Here is a 17,734-nt window from a genome sequence, read left to right on the forward strand (position 1 = left end):
AGGTGGCAAAACAGAGCGGTTACGATTGATTTAGTGGACGCCAAAAAAAACATGAAAACAAAATATTGGGATATCATAAAAGGGTAAAATAGTCATTAACTGGGAGAGCTTCATATTAGGTTCGAAAACCCTAAAGTAGTACGCCGCATATAACAGAGCTGACCTAACGCTGTGGTGGCGCCTCCAGAATCTGTGAAAGAGCTTCATCCTCCTCTCGCAATCTTTCTCGGCATCCAAAAATGGTACGATCATCGTTCTTCTACTCTCCTTCTCTCTCGATTACCTTCTGTTTCTCCCGATTGATCGTGCTTCAATTAGCGTACTTTTCATTGCTGGTTATGTATTTTGGATTTGTTGGAGCTGTAAGGGTTTGTGTTCCCCTTATACGATTGTTACTGACGGATCTGGGATTGTGTGTGTGTAGTCTCTAGTTGCAAACGAGGAGTTTCAGCACATTTTGCGTGTGCTCAACACTAATGTCGATGGGAAGCAAAAGATTATGTTTGCCTTGACCTCGATCAAAGGTATTGGAAGGCGATTGGCCAACATTGTCTGCAAGAAGGCTGATGTTGACATGAACAAGAGGTTTGTTTCCTTGTTTTCTAGCTTACTTTCAGTAACTTAGCAATTCTATTGATAGAGAGATTGTGATTTTTGAGAGGTTTTGAATAACTATATTGTACTCAATAGAAGATTTAGCTGATCTATGACTAGAAATTGAACTTGCCTCGATCTTGTTTGCTTGTTACATTCTACGAAATGCGATTGAAGTTTTTGAAGAAGTGGGTCTAGTGTCATATTTTTCTTGGCACCCTTATATATATATGTTTATTTTTTTGGCTGGAATATTCAGGGCTGGAGAGCTAAGTGCTGCTGAGATTGACAACCTCATGAATATCGTGGCTAACCCTCGCCAATTCAAGATCCCAGACTGGTTCTTGAACAGGCAAAAGGACTACAAGGATGGGAAATATTCCCAAGTTGTTTCCAATGCTCTTGACATGAAGCTGAGAGATGATCTTGAGCGTCTCAAGAAGATCAGGTAAACACAAATTAGTAACAATATGAGTAAACTAGTGATGGTTAGTCATTTTACCTGCCATAGAAGCTATATGGAGAAGATCTTGTGTTTGATCATGTACTTAAATTATATTACTGTATTTTCGTCTCTCATGTTGTTTTGATATTACACTAAGCAAACTTATTTGATAGTTCTGACTGAGGTTGTGACTCTAATGTAATTAACAGAAACCACCGTGGTCTGAGGCACTACTGGGGTCTCCGCGTACGTGGACAGCACACCAAAACCACCGGACGCCGTGGAAAGACTGTCGGTGTCTCCAAGAAGCGTTAAAGAGAGTTTGTTGGTTGTGTTGTACTCATGACGAGAGCTTGGTTCAATGGCGTTGCTTTGTTTTTTTGTCTTGTTTTTCGCAGAAGAGAGAATAGTTTAAGAGGTGTTGTTGTTTTATCAAAAGACTGGTCGTAGTTTTTGACAATATATAATTTAAATCCCAAAACTATTGTTGTTCCTCTTTTACTCTCTTCGTTCTATTCCCCTCAAATCAATTTTGTTACTTGAAGCTTCAAATCTGTTTGAAACAAAGCAAAATTACCAACAACAAAAAAAAGATTCACAGTTCCCATACATAGAAGTTACAATAGAGAGTAAAAAAGTGTGCGAGTGGCACAAGGGTGCTGTCGCTATCATGCGCAAGATACATCGTTATCGGGGTTTAATCACTATCAGTAACTTTTAAAAGACTGGAATTAAATATGTATTTTCAATTCATGTTACTCTCTTCTTCACACTCTCTCATCGAGTCATCGTCTCCATTGATTCACTCGAGAGAAAGTGACGACGATCTTAACCGCCGGCGCTGACCAAAGTCATCGATTCTCTTCCCGAGCTTTTGATCCCTCAGGTGAATTTTATGACTCCCTTTAGATTCACTTTTTTTTTTTTTTCTTACTCCTGCGCGAATTTTCCCGAGAAAAAAAAAACTAGCAACAAAGTAGTAGCGAGGAAGACGAGTTTTAAATTGAGATCGTATCGTATTCTTTCGGTGGCTTCAAGTGAAGTAGTTAGATGCATGTTCCAAAATTAATTCTCTTGACTTGTTTGCTGATGATTTGAAAATGGCCTTATAGATCTCTTCTAATATCATTTACTACTTCTCTTTATCAATTTCACAGAGTGTGTTCTTCTGCATCTAATTCAAAACTTGCGTTTACAGATCCAATCTCGTTTCGTTTCGTTTCCACTATCTCTGTTACCATTTTTGTGTGTTTTCTCTCTCTTTTGGCGTTTTAGATCTCCTTCACGATTGAGGTTGATCCTCTAAAATCTTTTTTTTGTTTTTTTTTTTTTCATTTGAGTGGTTATAGTCAATTTAGCAAGTAAAGATGTTGTATGTGTCATCCTATAACTGTAAATTATCAGTTTGATTTTTGTCTTTGTTGGCTTCAGGTTTCTTGAAATCCTACTATATCTGGTGCTTGGGGTGAGCAAGGAAGGTGGTGGACATTGTCAACTTTTTTTAATGTACGCCAGATGAATAGAGCAACTAATGTTACTGGCAGTAGAAGGAGGGGGTTTATTCTCAGCGTCTGCGTCTGGGTATAGTAAGGGATTGACCCTTCTTTTCTCTGGTGATAAGGACGGAGATAGGCCCATGAGAGTTGTGCCGTGGAACCAGTACCAGGTTGTTGACCAAAAGCCTGAGGCTGACGACCCTCTTCTTCAGCTGGATTCCATTAAGAACCGAGTTTCCCGCGGTTGCGCTGCTTCCTTCAGTTGTTTCGGTGGCGCTTCCGCAGGACTTGAGACCCCATCTCCTCTTAAAGTAGAACCTGTGCAGCAGCAGCAGGAGCAGCAGCATCGTGACATTGCATCGCCAGAGTCTGTCGTTGTTGTTTCTGAAAAGGGTAAAGACCACTTAAGTGAGGCTGATAACAGCAGCAGCAGCAGCAAAGAAGCTTTCAAACTCTCATTGAGGAGTAGCTTGAAGAGGCCCTCTGTTGCGGAACCACGCTCTCTCGAGGATATTAAAGAATACGAGACGTTGAGCGTGGATGGTAGCGATCTCACTGGTGACATGGCAAGGCGGAAAGTTCAGTGGCCAGATGCCTGTGGTAGTGAACTCACTCAAGTTAGAGAATTTGAGCCGAGGTATGTATGTGATAGAGTGTTACCTCTTGTTGAGAAGTTCTAAATCCCAATACAGTTAAACATCAAGTAGACCCATCGTTTTATTCAAATAGGATCCTTGATGTGAATACTGAGCTTTAATTTCCTGTTGTGACTTAACCTCTATGCCTCAAAATCCTAAGCCTTTAATGCATTCAGACGGGCAAACTTGATATTACTTGTTATGCATCATAGTTTTGGGATAGACTTTTTAGCATTATTTATTTTTCCATTTACCAGATGATCCTCTCGCGGGTTTTGTTACTGACTTCCGAGAAACAAACTTGATTTTGGTTGCAGTGAGATGGGATTATCAGATGAAGAATGGGAGGCGGGACAACAAAGGACATGTTCGTGTGTGATCATGTAAATTCAGAAAACCATCGGTATCACTCTTTTTTACTCTCCACCTCTTGTGTGCATCTCTCTCATAGATTTAAAAGTGTATCTGTTAATCTGTTATTACAAAAGTTCGCTTCAAGGTTTTGGCTTGTACATTTTCCCCCCGTGTTTTGAGTGACAACTTATTCCTGGTTTCTATCTTCTTAAAACGAAAAGACAACATTCCAAATCGATACAAAAGAGTGAGAGAGTGGCAAAATAACACTCGTGTCAATCAGAGAAAAATCTTAACCACACGAGTACACGACCTTACGTGAACAAAACTAGAATGCTATCAGTTAACTTGCCTTATATATACAATGTAAAGCGCGAATCACAATGTTTATGCAACGATTCATCCGTGGGTCATTATGAGGGTTAAATTTTGAAATTAAAGTAAAATGTGAGGATTTATGGAATATAGATAAATATTAGGGACGAAAATGAAAGAAGACCAGACAGAGAAATCTACCGTCTCTTCTTCAAACCAAACCCAGACCCTCGTCCGACGTTTTCCCGGTGAAGCTAAGAACCAGAGAGAGATGCGGAGGATCAATTCTATATACGGACGAATTGGGTTGCTTAGGAGAGTATCCGAAAAATCAACGAAGCAATCTCATACATTCCTCGCCTCTCACTCTTTCTCTACGCACGGTGGTTATGGCGGTGACGGTGAGCTACAACAGAACAACTCCAAAGTCAAGATCTTTGATCGAGACCTCAAGCGTATACATGTGTAGTCTTCGAATTCATCTTACATTTTTTTTTTTAGTTAACCCAGATTTCGTTTCCTTTGTTTCTGATTTTATAATTCTTCTGTGTCTTTTCGATTGAAGCGTGATCGAGCTGCGTGGCTGTCCTCTCGTCAAAAAAACAATTCCTTTGTCGACGCTGTTGCTGACAATTTACTTGACCGCTTAGAGGTAGGTACTGAGCTTCATTTCTTGATTAGTTAATGTACTTAACCTCAATTAGGCACGGTTTAGTGATCTTTCTTGGTTTCTTCTTTATAAGGATTGTAAGAAGACTTTTCCCACTGCATTGTGTTTGGGAGGATCTGTTGGTGCTGTTAAGAGATTGATACGTGGTCGAGGTTAGTTATACATCTCTTTGACTGTCTTGGTTTTTGAGATTTGTTTCCATCTGTATTGTGAATGATGATGATGATGATGATGATTTTGGTAGCTTTGGTTGAACAGGTGGGATTGAAAAGCTTATCATGATGGATACCTCATATGATATGATTAAATCATGTAGAGATGCTGATGAGGGTTCACTTGATAACTCCATTGAAACATCTTATTTGGTTGGTGATGAAGAGTTTCTGCCAATCAAAGAGAGGTATAACAACAACAGTATTGTAAAAAACCTGTTTCTGTTTCCGCCACTCACCAGAGTTCTATACTTACTAACATCTGGTAAATTTTTTGTATGTGGATTGCAAAGTTCGGTTGATTTGATCATTAGTTCGTTGGGGCTTCACTGGACAAATGATCTTCCAGGATCTATGATACAGGTTTTCTCGTTTTGGTACTTTTGTTGGTTTTATCTGAAATGTGGTTTGTTGTCCTTAGAGCAATACTAATATTGTGTTGGCTTATGATCTCGTAATAATAACTGCAGTGCAAACTAGCGCTGAAGCCTGATGGCCTATTTTTAGCAGCAATTCTTGGCGGAGAAACCTTAAAGTTTGTCCTGCTTTTCGTTTCAAAGCAAGACTCAATATTGAATGCTCTCTCCTATGTTATTTATTATTATCCTTTCATGAATTGAAATTCTTTATTAGGGAGCTGAGAATAGCATGCACTTTGGCTCACATGGAGCGTGAAGGAGGTATTAGCCCCCGGCTTTCGCCTTTAGCACAGGTGTGTTTGTGAATCCTTAGCAAGTTCACTTAATTTTCTTTCCAGCTTGAAAGTAGCGGAAATTGCACTTTGTAGATGACAAAACCAAAAGAGTTGGCTCTTTCTTTCAGGTTAGGGACGCAGGGAATCTCTTGACCAGGGCAGGTTTTAGTCTTCCTGGAGTTGACGTCGATGAATATGTAGTAAAATACAAGAGTGGTAAACTATTCCACTTTTGTACTTTATCATTATCGAAAACATTTATTATATCTAAGAGTTTCTTTTGATTTGCGTCTTTGTTTATTATATCTTTTTACTCAGCGCTGGATCTTATAGAGCATCTTCGTGCAATGGGTGAAACCAATGGTCTTCTTGAGAGAAACAAGGTTGGTTTCTTCTTCTGTAAGACTTTTTCGCAATTGTGGTGGCTACTGGTGTACATTTTCTTAACCAAAGTTCTTCGTCTTGATTACAACAAACAGATATTGAATCGTGAAACTGCTCTTGCCACTGCAGCCATATATGACTCCATGTTCGCCACAGAGGATGGCACTATACCTGCTACTTTTCAGGTCCGTCGATATAATTTCAGAACTAACTCATCTATGGATAAACCATTAACCAATTTCAATTTTTCTACAATCCATAGTCAATAATATATTCTATAGCTGTTTAGGCTTTACTCGCAATACGCAATCTATGTTGTATGGACTGAAACAATGTATGCTAAAAACTAAAAGTGTGACAACAGTTGAGGCTTAAAGTATATCGTTTGGGCATTCCTGTGTAGGTGATTTACATGACAGGATGGAGAGAACATTCGTCTCACCAGCAGGCCAAGCGAAGAGGTTCAGCTACGGTATCCTTCAGGGATCTCCATAAAAAATTTGGCGGTCAATCTGAATCTTGACAGATGGGACTAAAGAAAAGGCACGCTCTTCTAATAAACAGAGACTTAGCATGTTCGTATCGAATAATAATAATGTGATAGCTGATCAGATACATGTTTGTATTCTACAAAAATATTTTTTTAGTACCTAAATTCAAATCTTCAATTACGAAAACATTATCTTGCCGCCGCGAGGCTTCTTTAATAGATTCGTGTACAAATACAATGGACCAGACTTCACTGGTACGTTGAACCAAACATTGATCAAAACCTTACTTGTATGTGTATATTCACAAGTCACAACCCTTTTGGTGCATACTACGTACTAGGCTCCAAAACAACGCTTGGATCAAACGTGATCGTGACCGTCCAGATAATCATACACTGAAATATTCAACGGCTCAACTTCATCAACTCCTCCATTCTCATAATACGTCGTCGTATCACCATACCCGGAGTTCACGCTGGTACTGTGGACGATTCCGGCGTCAATGGCTATCCCGGCGTTAGAAGCAGCTTGCTGGATAGATCTCGGAGAACTCTTGGAAGCGATCGAAGGATTAAGCAAATGAGGGAAGTTGAGAGACTCTAACGAATCGGGTTGGTGTAAACAGAAGAAAGCTACGTCGTGTGCTACGGCGGCTCCTTCAGCTGTTGAGAATGAGCCTAACCAAAGACGGTCGCGAGTTCCCGGAACTCTAATCTCCGATACCCATTTCCCCCATTTCCGGCGACGGATCCCTTTGTACTTTGGTTGAGTTTCATCGGATTCTCTGTAATCCATTTTTTATGACCGATGTCAAGAAAGAAGAAGAAGAAGATACTTTTGAGTGTTGTTTGTTTATGTTTTGGTTTGAACTTTGAAGATACGAAGACTATTTATACGTTGAAGTTTGATGAAAGTCAAAATAATGAATATATTAATATTATAATATACTGTATATGAATGAGAATGAGGTTGACCAAATTATATATATATTTTTTAAAAAAAATCTAGAGGAAACAATCAACTGGTCAAAGTATGACCCCTTTTTATTGTTTGTGTGGGGTTTTCAATTAGACATGTGCCCTGACCGGTCCAATTCCTTTTTACAAGTTGTAACTTTTTTGTTCTTCTTCTTTTTGGCTGTGTGACTCTAATAGTAACTAGTTCAATGTATTTGGAGATTTACAGTCAATTCTTTTTCAACAAGTGGTATTTACTGTATTGTTCCGTTCAAACCAAATGATTGCATTGTATTTTTTTTTCATATGTAAAAATTGTTAATTACTAGTATAATTTAAAGATTTAACTATTAATTTAAGCACAGTGAAAAAAAAAATAAAAGAAAAAAGTAGATTGAAAAAAACTCCCAACGATGAAGAACGTGAAAACGTCATCATCTTTGGTTAAACCACGTGGGGGATATAAGATGAAGAGAACACAACAACAAAAGACCTTCCTTTTTTTTGCCTTTTTTGGGTTCAAATTGCGTCATGCGTGACGTAAAACAGTCACCGTCTAAACCGGGTCTTTTTTTTTTTTGGTTGGGTCTGTTTTTTGGGTATTTGACCAAAAAGAATCTTGTAATGAAAAAAACTACAAGTCCACGGACTACACACAGATACAAGTACAACTGTCCCAAACTAGTTGGGGGAAAAAGTTGTTTTTTGTCTTCTTCTGTGTGTCTTTAATACGTATCCATTGGATGAGACATTGGTTGTCAGAATTTAGTTTCACACACACAACCACCATCCTCTCAAACACGCGAAACATCCACGGAGAAAACCCAAGTCTCGTCATGTAATTAATAAATGTGGTTCATATGCGTAACCAATTCCTTATCTTTTTACTTTGTTTTGGTTTGTCTGTCGTCTAAACACAGACATTTTAGGGAGTTTGATTGACCGACCCTTCTATCACAGTCACCGACTCTTTTAGAAGTAACCAAAGAATTGAAATTCAAGATTAGAGTGTTTTTTTTATAAATGTTTTTAGTAGGGTTTTATTGATATTTGACTAGATATATATATCCCCGCCTAACGTTTTTTTTAAAACACACATAATCAGATGATGGCGACGACATTCCTTCTGCAATTGATCTTTAGATTCCAAAGCTTTAGTGTAATTTTTCATACACAAAGACACCTCCTTGAGCTCAATGTAATGTAATCTACTCCTTCAAGTGTCAAGACATTGTCCCATATGTGTTTTTTTTTCTTTCTTTTGTAATTGATATATTTTCTATTACAATGTCAACAAATCAACGAAAGGCTTAGCCCAATACCAAACAGAGCACGACTTGGGCCTAAAAGCATATTGGTCTTGATTGAAAGAACAATATTCTATGCCAGCCACTTAACCCTATCAGTCTCATCGATAAAAGGAGCATAAAGGGCGACTGTTGAGTTTCTTCTACTCTCCTTCAGTTTCTTCTTCTTCAACCTACTTTTGCATTTTGCTTACACCAAAGCTAAATTCTCTTTTTTTTTTTAAGGATGTTGAGTAGGGATAACCTTGATGCGTTTGCAGCCCATATAAGGGACATGTCTCCAGGATATAAACTGGCCAAGGCTGAGTATGAAGGTGTGCGTGAAGTCAGGTACTATGATTTGGAAGTCAAAACGTTAGAAACCTTTAAATCGGGGAATGTAATAGGAGATACCGCCAGTTATGCAAATAGTATTGTTGGAGGAGGTTTAAGTTGTTTAACAGAAGATACTTTCATTATCGATTACACTCTAAGCGCCAACTTGTTAGGTAAAGCAGTTTATGGTGCAATAGACTGTCTTGGTCTATATTTCAGAGTTAACTGGACTGTGCGAGAGGTAGTGGTCGAGTTTTATACTCCTAGTGAGCCAAGAACTTTGAAGATACCGAATGATTTGGGGAGGGTATTACATGAGGGTACGGTAAGAAATTTAGCCCAATTTGCTGAAATGACTGGTTTAGACCCGAGGCATGTGGGATTATCTGAGGCTCAGAGGTTGGTTACAGTGTTTCAAAGCGGTTCGGTAATACAAAGTAAGCTGACAAGGCTAGTTAAAGGATGTTTGATCTATCTAGATCATTTGGAGAGTGGACCAAAGACGTACGAGAGAGCTGATCTCCACACTCTACAATATAAAGTCAAGGATCTTTTGTCTACATGGGATTTGAGGAACACAGCTTATGTGTACACCAAACATGAAAGCGATGCAGCGTACAATTTGGTACTGTATGCAATGTGTCAGAAGTACCCTAGCCCGCTTTTCGGCGGGGTGGAGCATGTCAAGATACCAGCTGATAGTGATGTTATCATTTTAGTTGGATACTACTCGCCAATGAAACATTATCGCAATGTTGTGGTGTCACCAGCGCTAGTATGGGTGCATTACTTGAGTACTCATATCAGTTTGGTATAGGGGAAGATTTGGAGTCGGCGATGATAATAGCGTGTTCGTTAAGGCAGAACAGGTATCTTGATTATGTCGGTTTACCGGCTGTTGTTAGCAACTGTGATTTGGTCTACCCTGTTTTGAGTGGAATTGAAGCTGGAGGAGTAAGACAAAGGTGTACTATATTCTCTAAGGAATCGGGAATTATGTTGGGTAGGATTCACCAAATGGCTTGTTTGGTTCTTTTCAAGGATTTCGACACTAGTTTTAGAAACACCGCGGAACGTGATAGGACCATGAGGTCAGAGTTGGGTACAGAAATCTTCAGTCTCATTGACTATATGGAGGATCAAATAGGTACCGGGATATTTCAAATGTCCAAAGACATGGTTTGGTTAAAGTATCTTCGAGACGAGGCCATGGTTAGACTAAGAAACCATTCGGTTTTTGAAGGGTTTTGGCTGATTAAGAATCCACGTAACGTTTTGGAAGATGGTGTGATTAAATGTCTCAAGCAAGGGGTAAATTTAAAGCACCAGATCAGATTTGGTAATCATCTCGATAGTTTTGATATTTTGAAGAAAGAAGTTGTTCTTGGTGGTGGTGATCCGGAACTGGAACTTTCAGATGGAGGTTTCAATGTGTGTGTGTGTAACATTACGAGTGCTATAAGCAGGCCTGTGAAGATTCCTTCGTTCTCGCACAAGTTTATCGTGTCTCACAAATCTGATTGATGGTCTCTTCTCATTGGCTAATGATTTGGAACATGAAATTCATTTGCCTGAATCTCACCAAATTTCATAGCTTTTCGACAATTGGAAAATCTGCTTCACAACTCTTTGCCTATCTGTAGTAAGAGACTATCATTGCTTTTAGAAGTATTTTTATTAGTTTAGTTACCTTTTGAACTTGGTATGGAATCATGAAGGAAAAAGTGTTCAAGGCAAACCATATATGATATTTACCTTATATTGCCAACCTCTTATCCAAAATTAATTTAGAGAATATAATTATACAATTACAGTATTATGTTTTGTGATATTATGAGATAATTTCTCTATAAGATCAAATTGGGTTATGGAGCCATGAAGGAGGCTGACTCCTAAGGTCATATTTTACTATTTTTAGATATGATTTTTAAATTATAATTTTTCGGGTTTTGAGGTCAAAAAAAAAAAGAATTCGGTTTTTGAGGTAAAAAAAAATAAAATTCGGTTTTTAATTTTTGTAACAGATTTTAATATTTGTTTTTTTTCTTTTATATTTTATTTACAAAAGAAGATAGAAAAAAAAAAGAGAAAGTATAGTGACTTTTTCTTAAAATTATGTGGATTCTAGCTTTTGTTAAAATTTGTAAAGAAAAACTAAAAGCCAAAAAGGTAAAATCTATTACAAAAACTAAAACCCAAAAATCAAAAACCAAAAACTATAATCTAAAAACCATTTAAAACCCCTCAACCATTCATGGCCTTACTAAACCTAAACCATATTTATAGGTAATTTCGTAACAGAAATTTCCAAATTTTCGAAATTTTACAGTCATAATATATATATTTTTTCTTACTTAATAATTCTAGTCATATTTTTTTTCCCCAGGCGGCGAAATTATTACCGGTAGAGTTTTGTGGGCTGAAATGGGTCCTTAAGTGAACAATTTCTAAACAAGTGGCCCAAATAATACACTCAATTTGAGTTTCTTTCTTCTCCTTTCTACAACAACCTTTACGCGCGGCTTCTCCAGTTGTCCTAATATACCTCGCTTCGTCCGCTTCGGTCGGCGCTGTCTCCAAATCTCCTTTGTTTTTTCTTTTTCCCTTCCTAACTAAGTTGAGTTCTGTCTCGTCCTTTTGTTCCATGCTTCTCTAGATGTACACGTGCTTCCATGTTTCACCTGTATACGGTATGTTTCGCGGACCACATGTTCGATGAAATGCCTCAACGGAACCTTTTCTTCTTCTTTTCTCATCTTTCTTCCTTTGATTTTCAGACGGAGGAGCAAAATTGGATGATCATTCGCTTTTATAGATGAAAATATAAACGACACTCATTCTTTGCAGCGATCATATGCTGCTTACTGTATATGCCGTCTTCTCCTTCTCGCTCTATACTCATCAGAGGTCTCACTGTATCCCAATTTTTCAAGTTCATTCCTCATTCTTAGAAGCAGCCACCGAGACCCATATCAAAACCCCAGTATGAATCAGTCCCAGCAGCTCTTTTCAAATCATTTAGATATTGCATCGCTCATGGTCAGTTTTATGAAGCTTTCAGAGCTTTCTCTCTGCTTCGTCACCAGTCTGGTTCTCACGAATTCGTTTTCCGTTCAGCGGTTTCCCTTTTATCCACATGTGTGGAGTTTAAGGAGTTCGTTTCAGGGCAGCAAATTCATGGTTATTGTATCTCGTCTGGTCTGGAGTTTGACCCTGTTTTGGTCTTAAAGCTTGTTACTTTCTACTCTGCTTTCAACCTCCTTGACGAAGCTCAGACCATTACTGTGACCTCTGACATTTTCCATCCCTTTCCGTGGAATCTGCTGATCGATTCGTATGTTAGGAACAAACGGTATGAGGAGTCATTTTCTGTTTACAAACGAATGATGAGTAAAGGGGTTCGACCGGATGAGTTTACTTACCCGTCTGTTCTCAAGGCTTGTGGAGCAGTTCTAGATTTTGCATCTGGAAGAGCAGTTCATGGCTCCATTGAGGTGAGCTCTCACAGATGCAGCTTGTATGTCTGCAATGCGTTGATATCTATGTATAAAAGATTTGGTAGAGTAGATATCGCTCGGAGATTGTTTGATATGATGTCTGAAAAGGATGCTGTCTCATGGAATGCAGTAATTAACTGTTATGCTTCTGAAGGAGACTTAGAGGAAGCTCTTGAGCTTTTTGATAGAATGTTACAATCTGGTGTAGGAGCGACTGTTGTAACTTGGAACACATTAGCTGGAGGTTGTTTGCAGATAGGAAATTATGTTGGGGCTTTGAATTGTGTACTTGGGATGAGAAATTACAACTTGGGATTAGACTCTGTAGCTATGATTAATGGTTTGACGGCATGCTCACATTTTGGGGAGTTACGGTTGGGAAAAGTATTTCATTGCCTTGCAATTAGTAGTGGTTTCCATAACATTGACAATGTTCGTAATTCGTTGATCACATTGTACTCAAGATGCGGTGATCTTAGGCACGCCTTTTTAGTGTTTCAGGAGATTGAAGTGAATAGTTTGAGTAGGTGGAATTCTATTATTTCGGGTTATGCACACAACATGAGATCGGAAGAGACCTCTTTCCTGGTGAGGGAGATGTTTTGTTCTGGCATTCAACCAAATTACGTTACGCTTGCAAGCATTCTCCCTCTTTGTGCTCGAGTGGCAAACCTGCAATATGGGAAAGAGATTCACTGCTACATCGTGAGACGCCAAAGCTTCAACGACTGTTTAATCTTGTGGAACTCCCTTTTCCATGTGTATGTCAAATCCGGGGAAGTGATAGCTGCAAAGCGAGTATATGATTCAATGAGAAAGAGGGATAAAGTGACATACACTTCCTTGATAGGTGGATATGGCATGCTTGGTAAAGGAGAAGTCGCATTGTCATTGTTCAAGGAGATGATCAGATCCGGAATGAAACCTGATCATGTAACAATGGTTGCAGTTTTATCAGCTTGTAGCCATTCCAACTTAGTGCGTCAAGGACAAAGCTGGTTTGGGAAGATGCAGACTGTTTTCGGTATACACCCTCGCCTTGAACACTATTCTTGTATGGTTGATCTTTATTGCAGAGCAGGTCACCTTGCTGCAGCCAGAAAGATATTCCTGAAAATTCCTTACGAGCCATCTAGTGCCATGTGTGCTACTATACTGAAAGCGTGCCTCATCCACGGGAACACAGACATTGGCGAATGGGCTGCAGATAAGCTACTTCTTGAGATAAAGCCAGAACACTTAGGGCACTACATGTTGCTGGTAGATATGTATGCAGCTACTGGTTCTTGGAACAAACTTGTAACGGTGAAGACTTCCCTGAGTGAAATGGTCGTGCAAAAGGCTCGTGAGTTTGCTTTGATTGAAACAGATTCCGGGTTAGATGAAGTGAATGATAATAAGCCAATGATCGAGTCTACAGTTAATCAGGAGCAAAGTTCAGATGAAGAACGTCTTGTAGAAGTAGGATAAAGATGAATAAGTTTTTTTTACTATTCCCTGCTTCAGGATGATCAAACTGGAGCATCAATTTATTGATTGTACATATATAATCTTATACCAATACGAGCATGTTTCTCAACAAATGCAATTGACGTTTGTGAATCAAGAACTAATATTGGGCCTAATTTTACATGAAATAAATTTGAGCCCAATAAACCCATTAGAGGCCCATTAATATTGGAACTCCTGATAGTTAACAAGAGAGAGGTGTCTGGTGTGCCACCCACAGAAACCCTAAGAAACTTCCAAGCTCCAGAGAAGCTAAAGTTCCGTGTTCATTTTCTCTTGTTGTTCCTGATCCCGTTGCTCAAGCGAAGAAAAAAAAATGGCGTCGTTTGATGAAGCACCACCAGGAAACCCTAAGGCCGGAGAGAAGATCTTCAGGACCAAGTGTGCTCAATGTCACACCGTTGACAAAGGCGCCGGTCACAAACAAGGTTTTTTTTTACACATCGATCTCTTTTGACTCTTTGAGCTTCTCTATTCTATATGCTCGATCTTCGTTTCACATCGATTCGATTAGCGTACTTAGTTTTTAAATCATCATAGATCTGATCATCATATAGCCTTTATGTTGGATCTATGTGATTCACAATAATTTATGTGGCTAGTTTTGCAAATCCTAATTGAAGTTTGGTTATCATAATAGGACCCAATCTAAACGGTTTGTTTGGAAGACAATCTGGTACAACTGCTGGTTACTCTTACTCTGCTGCTAACAAGAACAAAGCTGTGGAATGGGAAGAGAAGACCTTGTATGATTACTTGCTCAACCCCAAGAAGGTATTGATCGTATACTTACTATCATGTCTTTGATTCATTCTGATTTGTTTCATGAGTTGTTGTTGTTGTTGTTGTTAGCATTGAGATTGATGATGGTCATTTTTTCTGATATGCAGTACATACCAGGTACGAAGATGGTGTTCCCTGGGCTTAAGAAGCCTCAAGAGCGTGCTGATCTCATCGCTTACTTGAAGGAATCTACTGCTTAAGTGAGTGGAATGATCATCGATGGTGGGACATGACGAATCAGAGTTGAATCTCACTTGGGAATTTTACTTTGTTATATTCTTTTGACAAATAAAATCACTAAAAACCTTTTTTCCCCGTTTGGTTTCATCAATTACGTTTTTGGTGGGTAATTTGGTTTTCTAATTCCAACCGCCGCACTTGAGTAATTTGATTTTATGAGGCTCTCTATTTATATTCTCCTGTCTAGAAGCATTTTCTCACATATTGCAGTTTAAATGTAAAAAAAAACAAAAAGAAAATTCACATTATATTTATCAACTATGAACAATAGTGGAGCAGTATTAATGTCATTCCTAGATAACATTTTAACTTTTAAGTTCATTGATGATACTCTCTGTTAAGGTTTTACAAATCCTAGAGAGTCAAAACCTTTGTCCAATGTTTGGCTTGTTTCCTCGTCTTAGTTTGCATCTCTCTCTCTCTCTACTCATCGTCGATGTCCTTTATAGCATCCTGCACCACACGACAAGTAATAGAGATCCATCTTTAGGTACAGATACACTTCACTGTGAATCTTTTCTAAGTTTTCAATCAAATATGGGATCACTTGACAGGACTTTTGTGAGGTTATGCTAACAAAGGCTAAAACCAAATGGCCTGACATCAGAAGTGGGAAGCGAACATAACGCAGACCAGAGAAAAGGAAAAAAGCAAACAGGTATGAGTTGTTTTACCTTTGCAAGGCGTGTCACATATGTTCCAGCCAATGCAGTAACCAACAGACCCAGCCCCAATGTTAAAAGCTGGCCGTTTCCTCCAGGCAAGCCAACATTTGATTCTTCTCGCTGAAAACAAACATACAGATAGAAGATTACTACTTGATGATTATGTAGCTTGCAAGAATCACAATGCATTCACAGTTCAGACTATCCATCAGACACAATTTCCTCAATTCCAATTAACTTCCTTAAGTTAATGACTAACCATTCCTCGTATTGAGCACTTCTTTATTATTCGATATCAATGTATACTTCTACCATAGACAAGAGCTGATCAACATGACTTATTCTACACCCAACAATGGAAAAGCTCAGTGGATCCTAGTGTTGTACCCTTATGCTTGACTCGAGAAGATAGTGTTTTTGTGCAGTTCCCTTTTTTGTCAAAGTGTCTAGACTTTGGAGGGATACATAGATTAGATTAAGAGACAACAAAACTCACAATGATTGCTCGTCCAAAAGCCCCAGCGCTGACATAAGCCCACGACCCTGGAAGCATACCCAACCAGCTGCAAAAACAGTAGGATCCATGAATGACTATGTCAACTCAGAACTGACCTTATCAAGATGAATTTACTCCTGGTTCAGAGTAAGCAAATGGATATTAATGGAACAAACTGGATTCTTAAGCAACCACAGCACAAGCATCAAGCAAGCTTCTAGAGCGGAGAAGATAGGGAAATAGTATAAAAAGTTTGCCAGAACACAGACCTTCCTAATACATAAGGCACAAACTTCACAGATGTCAACCCGTACAGGTAATTGCCAAGAGAGAAAGGAAGCAAAGGGCTTAGCCGAAGGAGAGTAACAACCCTAAAACCATTTTCACCAATCGCTTTATCAACGGCAAGGAACTTCTTGTTGTCCTCAACCAAATTAAGGATGCGCTCTCGAGCAAAGTATCGAGCAATTAAAAATGCAACACTAGCAGCCATCTAACACAGAGTAAAAACAAAATTAGACACTATGAACATGAGAGAGGTCCCTTGATGACAGTTAAGGAATTTGATTGAGTTGAACAACTTACTGTTCCACTAATAGAAACGATGATGGTGCCAATAAGAGGACCAAAGAGAAGACCAGCCGACATCGTCAATGGGAGAGCCGGAATGGCTAGTATCTAACACAAAGGAAGCAGAAAAAAAAAAGCAAAAGCTTGAAACATGGTCCCAAAAGGTCACAAATGAAGCAAAAACAACAAAAGCACATGAAGAGTATATAAAAGAAAAAACTTGCCTCAAGCCCAGCATACACAGCAATGAACAACGCATATCCAGCAGTACCATAACCTGATTTTGATTCAACAACACAAAACTAAGTCAACTTGTGAAATTGGTCAAAAAAAACTTATCCCAAATAATGCATCATCACTATATATATTGTTCACTAAGTTCAGAATACTACTGGAAGCTAAACATTACAGGAACATAAAAAAATCAAATCGAACCTTCGATGTAAGTAGAGAATTGAGTGAGGAACGTATTGATCTGATCTCTATACACATAACCAACGCCGGCGAATCCACCAACAGTACCAATCAACAAAACTCCGGCCAAGATAGTACCCTTAATAGCAGCATCCCCATCCGATCCGCCACCGTCATCGCTCTCAGCCGCGGAGGACTTATCATCATCATCATCTTCATCGCTGGATTTGGGATTGAAGAACCACCGAAGACTCTGAGGAGGCGGGGCGGTAGAAGGGAGAGAGTTTTGCTTCTTCTTCTTGGTTTGTTTTAAGGAAGAACATGGCTTGAGGAAATGGAATCGTCTGTAGAGTCTAAAGGAAGAAGAGGAAGAAGAAGAAGAAGGAGGAGAGAAGAAGCGGAAGTTGCTGCAGGTGAAAGGAAGAGAAGAGGATCTGAGACTCAGACCCAGAGTAAGGCTGCGCATTTTAAAGCAGCAGCTTTAATGGAGATGATGATGATGACGATGAAGAAGACGAAGATTGGATTGAAGCCAGTGTTGTGCCATAAAAAAAAATTCAGAGTTTCTTACAGTTTTGGGCTTTTTTTGGATTGGCGCGGCTTTGTTCTTGCGTTATTTTGGATGGGCTTCTGGCGATCTAGAGTCCCACGTGTCTCTCTTCTTTGGATCACGAATTTATTTAAGTCTA

At 39.0% G+C, this 17,734-nt stretch overlaps 6 protein-coding genes and 1 pseudogene across 14 annotated transcripts; 5 read left to right on the forward strand and 2 right to left on the reverse strand.

The window, feature by feature from the left end:
* The first annotated feature begins 37 nt into the window (after nucleotides 1-37).
* Nucleotides 38-1,535, forward strand: LOC104776400 (small ribosomal subunit protein uS13z/uS13y/uS13x). Its single transcript, XM_010500460.2, has 4 exons — nucleotides 38-242; nucleotides 425-585; nucleotides 854-1,042; nucleotides 1,249-1,535. Exons 1-4 carry the CDS (start codon nucleotides 240-242, stop codon nucleotides 1,352-1,354), a joined length of 459 nt encoding a protein of 152 aa, XP_010498762.1. The 5' UTR covers nucleotides 38-239; the 3' UTR covers nucleotides 1,355-1,535.
* Nucleotides 1,536-1,589: 54 nt separating this feature from the next.
* On the forward strand, nucleotides 1,590-3,726 carry LOC104776401 (uncharacterized). Its single transcript, XM_010500461.3, has 3 exons — nucleotides 1,590-1,925; nucleotides 2,471-3,172; nucleotides 3,491-3,726. The coding sequence occupies exons 2-3, from the start codon at nucleotides 2,571-2,573 to the stop codon at nucleotides 3,558-3,560; spliced, it is 672 nt and encodes a 223-aa protein (XP_010498763.1). The 5' UTR covers nucleotides 1,590-1,925; nucleotides 2,471-2,570; the 3' UTR covers nucleotides 3,561-3,726.
* Nucleotides 3,727-3,912: 186 nt separating this feature from the next.
* On the forward strand, nucleotides 3,913-6,479 carry LOC104776402 (putative methyltransferase At1g22800, mitochondrial). Of its 8 annotated transcripts, none has more exons than XM_010500464.3 (11): nucleotides 3,913-4,305; nucleotides 4,408-4,494; nucleotides 4,586-4,664; nucleotides 4,771-4,912; nucleotides 5,018-5,087; nucleotides 5,195-5,259; nucleotides 5,358-5,436; nucleotides 5,547-5,634; nucleotides 5,737-5,801; nucleotides 5,898-5,987; nucleotides 6,206-6,479. In XM_010500464.3, exons 1-11 carry the CDS (start codon nucleotides 4,015-4,017, stop codon nucleotides 6,323-6,325), a joined length of 1,176 nt encoding a protein of 391 aa, XP_010498766.1. In that variant the 5' UTR covers nucleotides 3,913-4,014; the 3' UTR covers nucleotides 6,326-6,479. The 8 variants fall into 8 exon arrangements, with proteins under 8 accessions (XP_010498766.1, XP_087364873.1, XP_087364877.1 ...); XM_087508747.1 differs by having other exon boundaries at nucleotides 3,921-4,305; nucleotides 5,195-5,283; XM_087508751.1 differs by having other exon boundaries at nucleotides 3,994-4,305; nucleotides 4,408-4,498.
* LOC104776403 (ethylene-responsive transcription factor ERF019) lies at nucleotides 6,357-7,141 on the reverse strand. The gene has a single exon (XM_010500465.2). It carries the CDS (start codon nucleotides 7,086-7,088, stop codon nucleotides 6,654-6,656), a length of 435 nt encoding a protein of 144 aa, XP_010498767.2. The 5' UTR covers nucleotides 7,089-7,141; the 3' UTR covers nucleotides 6,357-6,653.
* A 4,199-nt stretch (nucleotides 7,142-11,340) lies between these two features.
* LOC104776406 (pentatricopeptide repeat-containing protein At1g22830 pseudogene) lies at nucleotides 11,341-13,951 on the forward strand (annotated as a pseudogene). Its single transcript, XR_015595407.1, has 2 exons — nucleotides 11,341-11,561; nucleotides 11,649-13,951. The product of XR_015595407.1 is annotated as a pentatricopeptide repeat-containing protein At1g22830 pseudogene (transcript).
* A 122-nt stretch (nucleotides 13,952-14,073) lies between these two features.
* LOC104776405 (cytochrome c) lies at nucleotides 14,074-15,074 on the forward strand. Its single transcript, XM_010500467.2, has 3 exons — nucleotides 14,074-14,305; nucleotides 14,518-14,651; nucleotides 14,768-15,074. Exons 1-3 carry the CDS (start codon nucleotides 14,194-14,196, stop codon nucleotides 14,858-14,860), a joined length of 339 nt encoding a protein of 112 aa, XP_010498769.1. The 5' UTR covers nucleotides 14,074-14,193; the 3' UTR covers nucleotides 14,861-15,074.
* Nucleotides 15,075-15,132: 58 nt separating this feature from the next.
* On the reverse strand, nucleotides 15,133-17,717 carry LOC104776407 (uncharacterized). Its single transcript, XM_010500468.3, has 7 exons — nucleotides 17,067-17,717; nucleotides 16,856-16,908; nucleotides 16,647-16,739; nucleotides 16,331-16,554; nucleotides 16,062-16,128; nucleotides 15,575-15,685; nucleotides 15,133-15,353 (listed from the first exon to the last, which is right to left on the reverse strand). The coding sequence occupies exons 1-7, from the start codon at nucleotides 17,509-17,511 to the stop codon at nucleotides 15,324-15,326; spliced, it is 1,023 nt and encodes a 340-aa protein (XP_010498770.1). The 5' UTR covers nucleotides 17,512-17,717; the 3' UTR covers nucleotides 15,133-15,323.
* Nucleotides 17,718-17,734: the final 17 nt, after the last annotated feature.

This window comes from Camelina sativa, chromosome 3 (assembly GCF_030686135.1).
Source record: "Camelina sativa cultivar CO46 ecotype springtype chromosome 3, ASM3068613v1".
Lineage (NCBI taxonomy): Eukaryota > Viridiplantae > Streptophyta > Magnoliopsida > Brassicales > Brassicaceae > Camelina > Camelina sativa.

Coding starts and splice junctions, on each gene's coding strand:
- LOC104776407 (XM_010500468.3), bottom strand. CDS start 17,511: ATGCGCAGCCTTACTCTGGGTCTGAGTCTCAGATCCTCTTCTCTTCCT. Junction 16,555..16,646: donor TCGTTTCTATTAGTGGAACA/GTAAGTTGTTCA, acceptor ACTCTGTGTTAG/ATGGCTGCTAGTGTTGCATT. Junction 15,354..15,574: donor ATGTGACACGCCTTGCAAAG/GTAAAACAACTC, acceptor CGTGTGGTGCAG/GATGCTATAAAGGACATCGA.
- LOC104776402 (XM_087508747.1), top strand. CDS start 4,015: ATGAAAGAAGACCAGACAGAGAAATCTACCGTCTCTTCTTCAAACCAA. Junction 5,635..5,736: donor TGTAGTAAAATACAAGAGTG/GTAAACTATTCC, acceptor CTTTTTACTCAG/CGCTGGATCTTATAGAGCAT. Junction 5,988..6,205: donor CTATACCTGCTACTTTTCAG/GTCCGTCGATAT, acceptor ATTCCTGTGTAG/GTGATTTACATGACAGGATG.
- LOC104776405 (XM_010500467.2), top strand. CDS start 14,194: ATGGCGTCGTTTGATGAAGCACCACCAGGAAACCCTAAGGCCGGAGAG. Junction 14,306..14,517: donor AGGCGCCGGTCACAAACAAG/GTTTTTTTTTAC, acceptor TTATCATAATAG/GACCCAATCTAAACGGTTTG. Junction 14,652..14,767: donor ACTTGCTCAACCCCAAGAAG/GTATTGATCGTA, acceptor TCTGATATGCAG/TACATACCAGGTACGAAGAT.
- LOC104776400 (XM_010500460.2), top strand. Junction 586..853: donor GATGTTGACATGAACAAGAG/GTTTGTTTCCTT, acceptor TGGAATATTCAG/GGCTGGAGAGCTAAGTGCTG. Junction 1,043..1,248: donor GAGCGTCTCAAGAAGATCAG/GTAAACACAAAT, acceptor TGTAATTAACAG/AAACCACCGTGGTCTGAGGC.
- LOC104776403 (XM_010500465.2), bottom strand. CDS start 7,088: ATGGATTACAGAGAATCCGATGAAACTCAACCAAAGTACAAAGGGATC.
- LOC104776401 (XM_010500461.3), top strand. CDS start 2,571: ATGTTACTGGCAGTAGAAGGAGGGGGTTTATTCTCAGCGTCTGCGTCT. Junction 3,173..3,490: donor GTTAGAGAATTTGAGCCGAG/GTATGTATGTGA, acceptor TTTTGGTTGCAG/TGAGATGGGATTATCAGATG.